Below are 16,841 nucleotides of genomic sequence, written 5' to 3'. Positions count from 1 at the left end.
TCTCATCTGATACTGACAGTTTTGTGAACCTGACACAATGTGAAAAAACATCCTAAGTCAAGTAATGGTTTTGTCCTTACTTTAAGTGAATGTTTTCTTGTGAATGTGAGTTCACATTGTTTTGTTCCATATAGGAAATGAAACGTGTGAAACAGCAGTGCTTTTCAACTTAGAATGCATTGGCCAAAATGTTAACCAGTAGCCAAATTGCTATTTAGATGTTTTAGGATACTGTAATAAGTTATGTGGCCTTTCTAAAATATTTGTAATAACATACAGAAAGTGTTACTTTTGGGACACATCAAGTTGTTATTAAAGAACAAAAACATTATTTTCAATCTCCAGAACCCTTCTTACTAGGTTTATTGCCTATTATTAGTCATTGTTGCAGGACAGAATATTTGTGTGTGTTTGGGCTCACTAATGTGTGTCTATTTTGACAGATGAGTCTAAATGAAAATCTTCATAATGATGAGTATGCTGCTTCCAGGAGGGAAGTTCTCACTCACATGTGCTCTAGGGCAATGCAGGTAAAGTTTTGTTCCTGTTTATCAACATTTAAAATATTATTTCTGTACTTCTGCTATTTTGCTGTATATTTTCATAAGATGTATAGCAAGAAAATATTACTCTTATTTTTTTTTTTTTGTAGCAGTATACTGAAAATCTTTTGGTCTAATCAGAATTATTTGATGTTGTGGTTTTGTTTAGATGGCGTCATATTTCTGTACTGGAGCTCTGAAAGATGAGAATTCCTTCCGTCATTATGCTCTGAATGTTCCTCTTTACACACACTTCACTTCACCTATACGGCGCTATGTTGATGTCGTAGTGCACCGTCTACTGGCTGCCTCCCTTTGTGAGTTAGCCTACTGTTAAGTATGGTTGCATGTAGCTAGTTGTTGACTCTGCCCCAGCACCACTAGGGGTTTTCAATGTCCTGGTGCCTGTTCTCTAGTGAGATCCATACTACACTTCCACTATGCTCTGAATGGAGTCAACACTTTGAACATAGTTTAGCATGTTCAGGATGATGGTAATGAGGATGTAACTTTTGATGACTTAATTTTGTGTTTTCGATTATTATTGTGCTGAATGATGAAATTCCTTAAAGGAACACTCCACTCCTGTTGTACCAATTTTATGGCAGCAAAGTTCTCTGTTTAACTCTATGGGAGTTGCAAAATGTGCATATTTTCAAAAAAGTGGAGTGTTCCTTTGATGGAGGCCTTCAGATTTTGTGCTTGAATGGTCTGGTATTTGGCACGATACATGATTCCTTCTATCTAGAATACTACCCTAGATCCAGCTGAAGAGAAAGCAGCCCTTTAGGATGTCATGGCCTTCATAGTATTCCATGACACATCTAATATATTAGAAATACAGGTGAAACTCAATATATAGAATGTCGTGGAAAAGTTAATTTCAGTAATTCATCTCAAATTGTGAAATTCGTGTATTAAATTCAGTGCACACAAACTGAAGTAGTTTAAGTCTTTGGTTCTTTTAACTGTGATGATTTTGGCTCACATTTAACAAAAACCCACCAATTCAAAATATGGTGACATGCCAATCAGCTAATAAACTCAAAACACCTGCAAAGGTTTCCTGAGCCTTCAAAATGGTCTCTCAGTTTGGTTCACTAGGATACACAATCATGGGGAAGACTGCTTATCTGACAGATGTCCAGAAGACATCATTGACACCCTACACAAGGAAGGGTAAGCCACAAACATTCATTGCCAAAAAAGCTTGCTGTTCACAGAGTGCTGCACCCGTTTACCAAGAAATTTGGAGTACTTCATGATTCCATCTTCTGACCAGCTTTTTGAAGATGCTGAATTCATTTTCCAGCTAGATTTGGCACCTGCCCACACTACCAAAAGCACCAAAAGTTGTTTAAATTACCATGGTGTTGGTGTGCTTGATTGGCCAGCAAGCTCACCAGACCTGAACACCATAGAGAATCTATGGGGTATTTTCAAGAAGAAAATGAGAAACAACAGTCCAAAAAATGCAGATGAGCTAAAGGCCACTGTCAAAGAAACCTGGGCTTCTATACCACCTCAGCAGTGCCACAAACTGATTACCTCCATGACGCACCGAATTGAGGCAGTAATTTAAAAAAAAGGAGCCGCTTCCTAGTACTGAGTACATGTACAGTAAATGATCATACTAATTTTTTTTTTTATGAAATATTCTAATTTGTTGAGATTAGTTTGTTTTTGTTAAATGTGAGCCAAAATCATCACAGTTAAAAGAACCAAGGACTTAAAGTACTTCAGCCAGTGTGCATTTAAAAGTTTCACAATTTGAGTTGAATTACTGAAATGAACTTTTCCATGACATTCTAATTTATTGAGATTCACCTGTACATTTATACCCTTCTCCTATTTAGTACCACTTCACATCTTCACCTTTACCTTCACCCACAACACATCTTTGTGGGCCATGGCTTCAGCAATAAACAAAGAAGGATAGCTTGAATTTTAATAAACAGGACTACATCTAGTGGTAGTTTTAACCACTTCTCTCTAGTCGTCAGTCTGCTTAAATTAAGAGGCGGTGAGGAGGTGTGCTCAAATCAAGCTCTGCCCTCTATTTTTAATGTTGTTGTTGTTGTTTTATTCAATATTCGATTTAGTTTAGCATTACAACTGGTAGCAACTTCAAGATCATACAGACTTTAAGTTCATTGCTTAGTAATGGTTCTTTCTGAAGCCTCATATTCAATTAATCTGTGCCGTTACAGACTGTGGACCACCACTGAGTCTTTCATTAGAGGAAGTACACAAACTGGCCTCCCACTGCAATGACAGAAAGACTGCTTCAAAGAGAGTTCAGGAGCTGAGCTCTGAACTTTTCTTTGCTGTCTTTGTTAAGGTACGTATCATAGAAAAAGTTCAGGTTTTATTAATCATCTGAACAGCATGCACATAGAGTAAAAAATTATCTATATGGTTAAATATTAATAAAATAAACTTACTAAATTATTTTTGCCCTTGATCATGTTAGCATAGTTGTTGTTGATCTTCCAAATGTTTGATCTGCCAAGGCAAAGAATGTTAAAAGTTTGTAAACACAGCTGAACCATTTATTCATGCATGTGATATTGCTTGTAGGAGTGTGGTCCTTTGGATTCAGAAGCTATGGTGATGGGAGTTCTAGACCAGTCCTTTGATGTGCTTGTACTTCGCTACGGAGTGCAGAAACGCATCTACTGTAATGTATGTATGACTGTATTCAACTTCTGTTTGTTTTCGTAGCTTATCATTATTTATTATTATTTAGAAATGGTTAAACGTACTTCACAATAGAACTAAAATTGTTGAAAAAATACATTTGTGCCATACATATTGTCCCCATATTTCACCATAATAGTAAAAAACAAATTAAGCACCAACTTTTCTTGCAGTACCTTGTAGAACATGGAAGCTTTTCCTTCTGTATCTATCGCAACATGCTATAGCATCCTTAAACAGGCTAGCAATGTGCTAATATATGCTATGAACATGTTAGACAAGTTAAAACATGCTAGCAACTAGGGCTGGACGATATATCTAACAATATGATCATGCTCATCTAGTCAGTAAGTCTGGTTCCGTGATTACTACTAAATCGGTATCAACTGATACTGTTCATTATCGAAGGCAATTCATCTGGGATAATGAACACGATATTGCGTAGCTTGTCAGTGATCTACGGCTCTGTCTATTAAATGCTGTTCCATTTAAAAGCAGGTGATGGCGATTTAGCGGTAATCACGGAACCAGATTTACTGAAAAGATGCGCATCATATCGTTAGATATATCGCCCAGGCCTACTAGCAACTACAGATGTTCATTTCATTTTTTTTTTCCTTACCAACAACTGACGCTTGTTAACAGATAATTAACTGACACGACTGGAGTTCTAAATTAATGTCTTAATGTGTCAATCATTTTCTAAAATATTAGAACTCAAATAATAGTGTTTTAAGTGCTGCCTCTGACTTAAGATTTTTCTAGTCAACTAATAGTCGTTCATGTAAGTCATTAGTCATCTAATCGTACAATTAGATTAATTTAATAAAAATAAAAAAAATACACAAACTTTTACTCTCAGGAGAAAATCCTCCAAAATGGTAATCTTGTCAAAACTCATTGTCCATTAAACATATGCTTCTATATTGTATTACATCTCCCCCTGTGAGAAACCTTTTTTATTCTGTTGATACTTTAAAAAAAGTTTTTAATCAAGTGAATCTGAACATGGTTCTAAGATTTCTAGAAGAAATACATTTTAAACTTCCTTTTGATTGATTGCACTTTATTCTCGCCATGAATATAGCCTTAGAAGCAATTATGCCGTTTAAAAGAAAAGAAAAGAAAGAAAGATAGATAGATATTAATTTACTTAAATTTACTTGGGAGGCCTTTAAGTTGCCATGACAGAAATAAAGTTTACATCCATTCACTTCACACACTCATTATTGCATAGTAATTGCATTTTAAAGATGTCTATGTAATATCGCACTGATGGCACTAATTTGTTAGCCAGCAAACATGAGGAGTGACTGAGCCAGCCTCAGCTGAATATTATTTGCCAAAATTATTTGTTATTCTTTTGAAGTTATTATCAGTGCTTTTCAGAATAAGGTATTTGGCTTCGGTCACACACCTAGTCGTCACCAAGGTGCATTGTCATTCCTAAGCTCTGCACTCTAAATGTATATAAACTACAATGAATCACTACTTAAACATCTCTCTTTCAAATAATAAACCATATCTGAGGTCCGTGAAGGACCATCTGCTAGTTATCTGTCTGTCATGGACCATTTTGTTTCTGCAACTAAACGACTGATACAATTTTAGTCATCTAAGCCTTTTGTCAGTGTTTAGTTGATTATTTGGGGGGGGAAGCCCTAGTATTTATATTCATAGTTACAGTTTGTATATTCCAAAAATATGTTAGATATATGTAAGATAGGAGCATTTACCTTCTGTTGACATGCTGTCATGTTAATTTTTAGATTAATATCATTCCTTATACCAAGTTTCTTTAACTGTATCCCCTATGTTATGAAGACCATTTTAACTTTTCGGAATGTAAATGAGACATTAAATTGAGCTCAGAAAATGAAACCAGCACAATATAAATGGCAACAACTGATGAAAAATTCATTTCATTTTAATAATGCATGTGATAATGAATAATAAATTTTGTCTTTCTCCTAAAGTCATTAGAGGGACTGAAGGCAGTCCACTTCCGTAAAGTGGGAAAGAGACCAGAGATGACGCTTGTTTGGGAACAAGGTGACCCCAGCAAAGAGTCCACACAGCAGGTGTACTATTCTTAGCATCTCTCTGTTTGCTAAAAACATGTTTTCTCAATTTCTGACACATTGGTTTATGATGAGTGTACTTAGAATTTCAATATTTTCAGTTTATAAATGTTGAAACAAATGTTTTTGTTACATTTTATAATTAAACGGCACATTTTGCAGATCAGCAAACCACATAATAATGCTTTTGAACCACTCAAAATATATTTAAGACTAAACCATACCTAGTAACCACATAGCAAAGTATAAAAACACAGAGTGACCTATTAACGCATAGAAATGCCCAAGCAACTGTATGCGACACCCTGCCATCTGCATGCAAACAAAACCAGGGTTTGAACTAAACTTTTTCACTCAGAAGCCTACTTGGCTACTAAATTAAGTTACAGGTTATTCATAACTTCTGCTAGCCAAAAGAAAAAATACTGAAATAAACCAACAGTTTTGGCTGTCCACACTGGATGTGTAAAAGCAGGCATTGCAATTTGCAAATCACAGTCCTAAATAGAACGAGGCTTCAGTTTACTTCCAGGGATTTGTCGTGTCGCACAGCATCCAGTGAAGGGCTCCAAACTGCAATAAAACGGTAGCATTTGCGACCATAAATATTAAATTGCGAGTGAAGTTTTTGCTGAGATCGCCACTGGCGACTAGGCCTGTGTATTTACATGTTATAACTTAAAATTTTGCATGTACCGTGAATGTTGCATGTTTTTTCCTGATTGTTTTGTGATAAATTATTTTGTGAAATGGAGACTTGGAGAAAGTGCAGAAGTGTTTATTTCATGCACAACAACAACAGGTAATAAAGCTATGAACTAAGTGGATATTGGAAATTTTAAAGAAGAGAATTAGGGCTGTCACTTTTGTGAAAAAATAATTTTCGATTAAGACATGTTCATTGAATAGATTGTAAAATAGATTTTCCATGCCTAAAAAAAAAAAAGGTTTCCTTTTTCAACGTCAAATAATGGACGAACGTAAAGAGAGTGCTGGAAACGCACAAGTCGGCAATATTTCTTATTTATTGGCATGAAGTTTCGTGCAGAATAACAAACAGCAACAGGAGTGCAACATTCTCGAAAAAAATATATGTGCAGAGGGGACGGCTGCCATAACAAAAGAAAAACATCACTGCAGGCTTCAACCCGGCTGCATTTATGATTTAGCCAATTCAAAATCTCCAAGATTATTTTAAATAATGATTCAATCCATTTCAAACAACTGTTCAAAAAATTTAACTTTAAATGGACCTGAGAACAGGCCGTGTGTTTTTTTTTTATTTATTATTATTAAACGTAACGGACACTAGGCAGGCATATTGTAATGCGCAAAAAGGCGCAAAATAATGCCATTAAAAATTTATTGGACAGGAAAATAAGTCGATCAACATTTTTTGGGTCCAGAGCGGAGCGTTTTTTATTCACTATATGTCCAGCTGTTGAGAAGACGCGCTCCGACCGCACTGATTTCCAGGGACACTCAGGTACAGCTGCGCAAGGTTTGGGGGTATTACTGCCGATTTTCCATCACAAAAGCCGGTCGCAGTCAGCTTGCAATGGTCCTTTTCATAACTCATAACTCATCTACTGCGCCGCGAGACCTCCTGGCGCGTGTAAACTCGTTTTTACGTTGACTTAACATTGAAATCATTTGCCCCAGATGCTCTATTCGCGTTTTGTGTGAACGCAGCATAAGAGGTCGCTTTCGACGTCACTGCTTTCGACGTCACTGTTACAAGAGCGTAAATTGCTGGTATTTTCTGTCTAGCTTTCGCAAGGCATACTGCATTTTTGGATTTCTTTATTTTGTTTTTCTGCTTGTTTGTGAGTTTTGTTACATCTATATTTTTTAATTGTTTAATTATTTTAAAATTAATAGTGTACATATTTGGTTAAAATCGGTTCCCTATTTTCATTTTCGAAACCTTTTTTGGTTGGTCCGATCGATTGTGCAATCGATTTTCAAACTAAAAGTGACAGCCCTATTTAGAATCATTAATATGGCTTCTTAACAAGATCTTAGGTCTATGCTGTGTTCTGTTAATGTGTGAACTTCATTATCTGAAGCGCACTTGCTGTCCAGTAATCGCAAAAAGCTTTGTGCATTGTTACATTATAATATATCAGCTTTAAAATGATTCCAAATTCATAAGAAATTCAAACAATAAATACAGTTTTGGCACTCTTTAATGTGGCAGGTACGATCGCGAGTTAGTGTCTGTTCAAGCATCATGTGAACCTATCATACCTTCTCTTTACTACTAGAATTCATAATGAACATGAATTAACATGAAAATGTAGGCTATTTTATAAGAGAGCCTACAGTACAACAGTTTCAAACTGTGGAAAACGTGAAGTTTGTAAACATTGCAATTCCAACGTAATATACATTCACCTCAATCCTCAATAAAAGTAGAATTTTGCTACATTTATGAGCTACTGCATTTTTTATTTAATATTAATATTTTTACTTAACCTGTGGTCTACATGATTCAACTACTATAAAATTGCATTTTACTAATTAAGAAAAACATACAGACTTTATTAAAAATAAAGTTGCTTTAAAGGTTCTTCACAGAACCATTTTTGGTTTTAAAAAGAATCATTTAGTCAAAGGCTCTTTAAAGAACCATCTCTTTCTGACCTTTTTATAATCTGAGGAACATTATTTCGCCAAAAAAATGTTTTTTGAAACTTAAAGGTTCTTCAGATGTTAAAGGTTCTTTATGAACATGATATTGGTACAGATTCTGTATAATAAACAGTGCATGACTGTATATTTCAAGTTGGAAAATACATTTATTTCCGACTTTAAGTGAACCGTAGTTCCCAGGTCATCTACAAGATGGATTAAAATGCTGATAAAGTAAAGAAAAGATGAGACCTAAACATATGTGACAGTATGATTGTAAAAAAAATAAAAAATAATAATAATAATGATAATAGTAAAATAAAATGCGTTTAATCATTTGGCGCCTACGGGTTTTTTTTTTTCTTATATGAACCAATGGCTCCTTACTCTAGGTTGTTTTTTTTTTTTTTTTTTTTTTTTTTTTGGAGCCCTGCACTGTAGACCACATCACTGATTGTAATGGGTTTTATTGTTCCATTTTGTTGCAGTGGCCGTAGGCAGGGTGTGAGTCTTCTGTCATTTTTTGACTGTTATTGCTTAAATGCAACGGAAACAAGTGTGCCCGCAATGCCATTATTTATTTATTTTTATTTTTTGGTATGTTCAAGTAAGCTAGATGTGTGCAGGTGCTGCGCAATAAGGTTGTATTTAATATATTATGACGACTCACAAGTTCAATATTTGTGCTAAATCAGTACAGATTTGGCATAAATGAACTTGTCCAAGAAATTGCGTGAACATTATTTATGAAAAATAACCTGTCAAATTGACCAGTAGTGATTACATTCGCAGCATATTTTTGTAAATTGTAAACTTTTTTTCTTTTCTTTTTTTTTTTCTTTTATGAGGGAAGGTGAATTGTTCTCACAATACTGAATATACTGTATACAGTATGCATGCATAAATGTTAGGGGCACCTACATAATCTGAGAACAACATCCTAGAAAACTGCATATCAATTCCTTACCCGTTTTTTTTTTTTTTTTTTTTTTTTGGAAGATTTAAGATTTTATTAGTCAAATACATGATTATATAGAGAATATATAACCAGCAGTGAAATGTGAGTCAGGTCCGCTCCATGGACAGTGCATTTATTAAAGAATACAACACCGATGATGTTACGTGTTCAAAGATGTTAAACAGGATGATTACGCAACACTTGCGTGAGTTACTGTTACTATGTAAGCGAGCAGTAAAAACAACCAGAAAGACCAGACTTCAGTAATACAAAGACGTTTAATCTTTAGTGGATGCAGTTACCAGGACCAAAACAAACAATATAAAAGGTGAAAATAGTAATAAAGAATAGAATACAAGAGTGTCACCAAATTAATTAAACAATCAAAACATAAATACCATAACTAGTTTACCCAACCTCTAAACTAACTAGCAAAGTAAAATGTAGAAATAAACCCCGAAATCTTCAGTGGATTCGCTGCCTTAGATAAACTATTCTAACTAACAAACATAAGTACAACAGTGGCGATCACTCTCCGCCTAGCTAACAATACCAACAAACTGCCTATTGTTGGTTCACAATGTATATTCCACAATCGGTAGAATAAACTCAGTAGCAAAAAACTAAATGCGCTAAACAGATTGTTACACTCACAAGCAAATGCAACGTCAGAATTAACAAACACAAAGCAGATGACGTAACAGATGAAAATATACATAAATATAGGTAAGAAAGAATGAAATAAAAGTAAACAAAAATATAAGAATAAAATATAAAAAAAAGATGTATACTGTAGATTTAAAGAATAGAAAATAATGTGCATGAAAGTATACTGTGGTCTTAAATATTAAGATACATAGGAATGTGCAAGAGGCAAATGTGAAAACAGGTTGTGACACTGTCAGTGTGAGGTAGAGAATGATGAATATCTTACTGATTAAGTGAATATTAAGTGGAGACTAGTGGATGTTAATTGGCTGGTTTTGACTTAAGGAGCCTGATGGCCTGGGGGGAAGAAACTCCTTAGGTCATCTTAGAAACCACATCAATTGTTATAGCTGCAGTGGATAATGGTGTTGTACTCTTTTGCAGGAGATTTCCATCTTCACCCTGTTGAATGTTCAGCTGAAGGCAGATGAAGGTCCTATGAAATACAGCGCTGTGCTCAAGAGACCCTCAGAAGTCGTATGAATTTTATTATTTTTTTTATTTTTTTTTATTATTTTTGCTTGCAGATTTCTTAACCAAACAGTAGTAAGGCTTTCATTTGCATCAATATAATATGAACTTTGTTTTGAATAATTTTATTTTTGATTTTGTCCTGAAATCTTTCAGTTGCAGACTTCTTTTAAGTTAGGACAAACTGTTCGATGCCATTCAGAGAATAGTTTCCAAAGTTAATTTTAGTTTTTACATTTTATGCTGTAGTATATTACAATCTTTCACCTTCATATGCTTTGTAATATTTGGTTATTGTGTTCTGTCTTGTACCTACTAGTATATGCAGCCAGAAAAATGAAGTTCTGTAAACTTCAGAAGTTGCAGATATGTCAATGATTATTTTGTTTTCTCAGTGGGAAGAATGGGCCCTTAAATTTACAGTCTAACTTAGTTGTTTTTGGGACTATATTAGCTTGCTTGAGTAATTGTTTGGTTTTGTTGCAAATATTGGATCCGTTATTTTTTTTTTAAAATAGGACATTTGGATAAATATTTTGTTAACTATTGATAGATAATTTTTAATAATTGTAAAGCATCATTATTTTTGGCACTGCTTCTTATGAAGAAAACTTCTGGCAGACAGTTTTAGTAAACAAACACTTCACTGGTGGCTTGTATGTAAAGGTGTTGGCCCAAATACCACATACATTTGAATACTGTTTTACTGAACTTCTATTTAATGTCTTTAAGAAATGTTTTGTTAATTTTGTGTAGTTCATTAAATGCATCTAATATAAGGTAGTGGTTGTTGTTTTTGTTTTTTGCGCACTTGAGATCTTGTAAGATACATTAACTATTTACTCAAACTATTGATCTAGCAAACATTGTTTAATTTACTCTATGGTGTGAAATGTAAAACTAAGAAACACCAAATGTTTTCCATTGGAAAAACCTATTATAGTTAAAGGGATACTCCACCCCAAAATGAAAATTTTGTCATTAATCACTTACCCTCATGTCGTTCCAAACCCATAAAAGCTTAATTCATCTTCCAAACACAATATAAGATAATATAAGATATATTCACATCACAATATATGAAAACCAGGAGGCTTGTGACTGTCCCATAGACTGCCAAGTAAATTGTACTGTCAGGGTCCAGAAAAGTATGAAAAGCATCATCAGAATAGTCCATCAGTGGTCAAACCGTAACGTTATGAAGTGACGACGAATACTTTTTGTATGAAAAAAAAAAAAAAAATTCAAACAATTAGTCTCGTCTGTGTCTTTCCGCATTACCATAGCACCATTTTGGGGAATGTGAGCAGAACGCAGGCAGCGTACACAATTCTGTGTTTATGCTTTGATTTGAAAGAAACCATGCATCCGCGTGGCAAGGCCGACACAGAAGAGCATACACTGCTGTGTTCAACTCATATCCCCCAAAATGGCACTAAGGTGATAGACATAGAGGAGACGAATTGTTGAATTAAGTCATTATTTTAAAAAAATTAATTATTCTCGTCACTTCACAATGTTACGGCTAAACCACTGATGTCAGATGGACTATTCTGAGGATGCTTTGGAATGACATGAGGGTAAGTGATTAATGACAAAATTTTCATTTTGGGGTGGAGTATCCAACGAGAAAGAAGCTGTATGATGTAACAAAAATGTTTTAGCAGTTTTATTATTAAATATTGGAAAAAAAAAGTTGCCCAGTTGTTGTTTTGTAGTTTGGTAAAAATTATCCATGAATAAATTGTCAAAGTTTTAAATCTGCATAGGCTATTATATTTTATAAGAGACTTATGTTGTAAGTACTGCTGTAGGTGCTACATTTTATGTAAGGGTACATTTGTTGTAACATGGGTCTAAAACAGTCTTTAAAAATATGTATTTATAAACAGTGTAACTAATTGGAGAAACCTGTGGTTTTAGGCAGAAGAATGTGATTGTGTGATATTGACTGCAAAACTAATAAAACCACCAAACTGTTTTTCGTGAATGGGTGTCCCTTATTTTGCCTCGCTAAAGGTCGCAACTTTAGCTACAGTGTGAGCAGCAAGTATGTACGTGATTGTGTTTTTGAGAAAACAATGTTTATGCTTGCTTAGTGAAAAACTAAAATGTTAAAGTCATTGAAATAAGGCCGTAAAACTCATATAAAACATTTGTTTAAGAGACTTTTTGGTTAAAATTGTGAAAATTATCTTATTCACAGAAAACAAAACATTTATTAAAATTTTCTAACACACTTTTTGAGAAGCATTTTTTGATTCACACCTGAGAAGACAAAGGCCCACAAAATGAGCTGCATAATGTCGGGTGTGTTACATAATTGCTAAAAGTTTTTGTAATTGCTTGTTTTTAGTATACATATATAACTAAATAAATACCACATAAAATAACTTGAGATTCACTTGTGAGTTCAGCTAAACAGTTTATTAGGAGCAAACAACAACACAAGAGTCAAGACGTCATGGGTGCAATATCCAAAACAGCAACAGGAAACTTGAAGACCGGAAAAGAGAGAAACTCGGATGCGAGTACCGAGTACACATGATGACAGTATACAGGTGCTTCTCAATGAATTAGAATGCCGTGAAAAAGTTCATTTATTTCAGTAATTCAACTAATATTTCGAAACTTGTGTATAAAATACATTCAATGCACACAGACTGAAGTAGTTTAAGTCTTTGGTTCTTTTCATTGTGGTGATTTAGGCTCACATTTAACAGAAACCCACCAAATCACAATCTCAAATAATTAGAATACTTAAGACCAATAAAAAATAAACCTTTTTAGTGAATTGTTGACCTTCTGGAAATTTTTCATTTCCTGTACATGTACTCAATACTGGGTAGGGGCTTCTTTTGCTTTAATTACTGCCTCAATTCAGTGTGGCATGGAGGTGATCAGTTTGTGGCACTGCTGAGGTGATATGGAAGCCCAGGTTTCTTTTACAGTGGCCTTCAGGTCATCTGTATTGTGTGGTCTCTTGTTTCTCATTTTCCTCTTGACAATACCCCATAGATTCTCTATGGGGATCAGGTCTGGTGAGTTTGCTGGCCAGTCAAGCACACCAACACCATGGTCATTTAACCAACTTTTGCTGCTTTTGGCATTGTGGGCGGGTGCCAAATACTACTGGAAAATGAAATCAGCATCTACAAATGCTGGTCAGCAGAAGGAAGCATGAAGTGCTCCAAAATTTATTGGTAAACGGGTGCAGTGACTTTGGTTTCCAAAAAACACAATGGACAAAAAACAGCAGATGACACTGCATCCCAAATCATCACAGACTGTGGAAACTTAACACTGTTCTTCAAGCAACTTGGGTTATGAGCTTCTCCACCCTTCCTCCAGACTCTATGACCTTGGTTTCCAAATGAAATACAAAACTTGCTCTCATCTGAAAAGAGGACTTTGGACCACTGGGCAACAGTCCAGGTGTCTCATTTATAAACATTGCTTACACACAAAATGGGCATAGAAACACGTGTAAGCAATTTTTCACACACATATCACGATTTATAAAAAATACATTTGCGTAAATATGTACGCACCATACGGACATTCTAGACCATGCGTACAAACTCTTTTTCCGGAAGTGAGAAAAGTAATGAGGTCAATGATTTTAAACTCCGTTTTCATGTCAATATACACATTTACCTTAAATACTCCACTCATATTAATGGAGATAATCTAAAAAAATTAACTACATAATTTTACAAAAAAAAAAAAACATAACTACATTTTATTAACAATAGGCTACATAATTTTCTTGTGATATGGTGTGTTTTAATGACAGTGAGGAGTGCTATAGGTGCACAATAATTCATCTTTAATTCATCTTGTACTCGATGACGCCGCACATGGCTGCTTCAGTACTTGGCTCTCCAGTGTTTGTGCTGTTTTTGTTCGTTTTTCCTGTTTTTTGTTTAACAAACACGATCAGTTTCACCAGGGATGAACTGCTGAACATACGGCAGAACACACCACAAGATCTTTTACCGGATTTAATTTATTCAGACGTTTTACTGAACGTTGTTATCGGAGGAGCGGCAGCGCTGATCAAGCGCTTCAGGACGCGCAGACGGGGGAAGCGAGCGGGAGCGCTCGTCAGACTCAGGAAGTGCAGATTTTGAACGCCGTTGCCTAGCATCCATCTCGCAAATCTCCGCTCTCTACCCAACAAAAGAGACGAACTCCTTATGCTCTCTCGGACAAATAAGGATTTCTCTCACTCTGCTGCTCTGTGTTTCACGGAAACCTGGCTGAATGACGCCATACCGGACAGCGCACTCCATCTGCCGGGCTTTCAGCTGTTCAGAGCGGATCGCGAATCAGAATCAACGGGGAAATCGCGTGGCGGCGGGACATGCCTTTACATCAATGAACAGTGGTGTACAGATGTAACTGTGTTAAAGAAGATGTGCTGTCCTGATCTAGAAATGCAGTTTGTCAACTGCAAGCCGTTCTATTCGCCGCGGGAGTTTCACTCGTTCATTCTGGTCAGTGTTTACATCCCTCCTCAAGCGCATGTGAGCTCAGCTTTACAGAAACTCGATGATCAGATCACAGACACAGAACAACAACACCCGGGCTTTAATCATTCTTGGGGACTTTAACAAAGCCAATCTCTCCCGTGAACTGCCAAAATACAGACAGCATGTTACATGTCCCATCAGAGACAGTAATATATTGGATCACTGTTACACCACAATAAAGGATACATATCACTCTGTTCCACGAGCAGCTTTGGGATGTTTTGATCACTGTCTGGTTCATCTTATACCGTCCTACAAGCAAAAACTTAAATCTGCTGAGCCTGTAGTAAGGACTGTGAAGAGATGGACCAGCGAAACAGAGCAGGCTTTACAATCTTGTTTTGACCTCACTGATTGGAGTGTTTTTGAAGCTGCTACCACCGATCTGGACGAACTCACAGATACCGTAACATCCTGTATTAGTTTCTGTGAGGACATATGCATTCCTACCAGGATTTATTTAACATTCAACAATGATAAGCCATGGTTTACAGTAAAACTCAGACATCTTTGTCAGGCCAAAGAGGATGCCTACAGAAATGGGGACAGGGTCTTGTACAATCAGGCCAGGAACACTGAACAAAGAGATTAGAGTGGCTAAAAAGTTGGAAGACCAGTTTACTTCCAACGACTCAACTTCAGTGTGGAGAGGTCTAAGAGCCATCACGAACTACAAGACACCATCCCCTTGCACTGAGGCTAATCAACGACTTGCTAACAACCTGAATGAGTTTTATTGCAGATTTGATACCCCCAACAGCCATTCTGACCATCTCCCTAGACAACCATTAACACATCCTGCAATCCCACCCTCCACACCTCTTCAAATCTGTGAAGATGATGTGCGACAGGTCTTCAGAAAGAACAAAAGAAGAAAAAGCACCAGGCCCAGATGGTGTTACACCAGGCTGTCTGAAAATCTGTGCTGACCAGCTGGCCCCCATCTTTTCACAGATCTTCAACAGATCCCTGGAGTTGTGTGAAGTGCCTTCCTGCTTCAAACGCTCCACCATCATCCCCATCCCAAAGAAACCCAAGATAGCAGAACTTAATGACTACAGACCTGTGGCTCTAACGTCTGTCGTCATGAAGTCGTTTGAAAAACTGGTTCTGGCTTATCTGAAGGACATCACTGGACCCTTACTGGACCCCCTGCAGTTTGCTTATCGAGCAAACAGGTCCGTGGATGATGCAATCAACATGGGATTGCACTTCATCCTGCAACATCTGGACAAAACAGGGACTTATGTGAGGATCCTATTTGTGGACTTTAGTTCGGCTTTCAACACCATCATCCCAACAGCCCTTCAGACCAAATTGACCCAGCTCTCTGTTCCTAGCTCTATCTGTCAGTGGATCACCAGCTTTCTGACAGATAGGCAACAGTTAGTGAGACTGGGGAAATTCACATCAAACAGCTGCTCCACCAACACTGGTGCACCTCAGGGATGTGTTCTCTCCCCTCTGCTTTTCTCCCTGTAGACCAACGACTGCACCTCTAAAGACCCCTCTGTCAAGCTCCTAAAGTTTGGAGACGACACTACAGTCATCGGCCTCATCCAGGATGGTGATGAGTCTGCTTACAGACAAGAGGTTGAGCAGCTGGCTGTCTGGTGCAGTCTTAACAACCTGGAGCTGAACACGCTCAAAACAGTGGAGATGATCGTGGACTTTAGGAGAAACCCCCCTGCACTTTCCCCACTCACCATCATGAACAGCACTGTGACTGCAGTGGAGCCATTCAGATTCCTGGGAACCACCATCTCTCAGGACCTGAAGTGGGACAATCACATTGACTCCGTTGTTAAAAAGGCCCAGCAAAGGTTGTATTTCCTTCGCCAGCTGAGGAAGTTTAACTTGCCACAGGAGCTTCTGAAACAGTTCTACTCAGCCGTCATTGAGTCTGTCCTCTGTACTTCAATAACTGTCTGGTTTGGTTCAGCAACAAAATCAGACATCAGAAGACTACAGAGAACTGTTCGGACTGCTGAAAATACAGTTTCAAATACAGTTTCTTCCCCCAGGCAATCTACCTCATGAACAGTTAAATGTTCCCTACTTATGCTTATAAACGTGCAATATCCTTATATTTATTTGGCAAAATGGCTTGATAGCGCCACTTTAAATGGAGTGCGCCTCGAGCTACGTGTCACGTACATGTACAAAAATCGGTATACACATGTAACACACCAATACCTACAAAAAAGTCTCT

At 36.6% G+C, this 16,841-nt stretch overlaps 1 protein-coding gene and 1 long non-coding RNA gene across 5 annotated transcripts in view; one reads left to right on the top strand and one right to left on the bottom strand.

Moving 5' to 3' along the window:
* Positions 1-12,075, top strand: part of dis3l2 (DIS3 like 3'-5' exoribonuclease 2) — a 249,626-nt gene extending 237,551 nt beyond the window's left edge. For all 3 annotated transcript variants that reach the window (XM_052547869.1, XM_052547870.1, XM_052547868.1), the window contains 6 exons: positions 444-530; positions 712-859; positions 2,753-2,883; positions 3,123-3,227; positions 5,219-5,323; positions 10,008-12,075. In XM_052547869.1, coding sequence (XP_052403829.1) covers positions 444-530; positions 712-859; positions 2,753-2,883; positions 3,123-3,227; positions 5,219-5,323; positions 10,008-10,106 — 675 coding nt within the window. In that variant the 3' untranslated portion in view covers positions 10,107-12,075. The remainder of the gene's footprint in view (positions 1-443; positions 531-711; positions 860-2,752; positions 2,884-3,122; positions 3,228-5,218; positions 5,324-10,007) is intronic.
* The window catches only part of LOC127950697 (uncharacterized), a 371,356-nt gene that overhangs the window by 189,389 nt on the left and 165,126 nt on the right, over positions 1-16,841 (bottom strand). The gene's annotated exons all lie outside the window — the stretch shown is intronic.

This window comes from Carassius gibelio, chromosome B2 (assembly GCF_023724105.1).
Source record: "Carassius gibelio isolate Cgi1373 ecotype wild population from Czech Republic chromosome B2, carGib1.2-hapl.c, whole genome shotgun sequence".
Classification (NCBI taxonomy): Eukaryota; Metazoa; Chordata; class Actinopteri; order Cypriniformes; family Cyprinidae; genus Carassius; species Carassius gibelio.
This window is presented reverse-complemented; position numbering and strand designations above follow the sequence as displayed.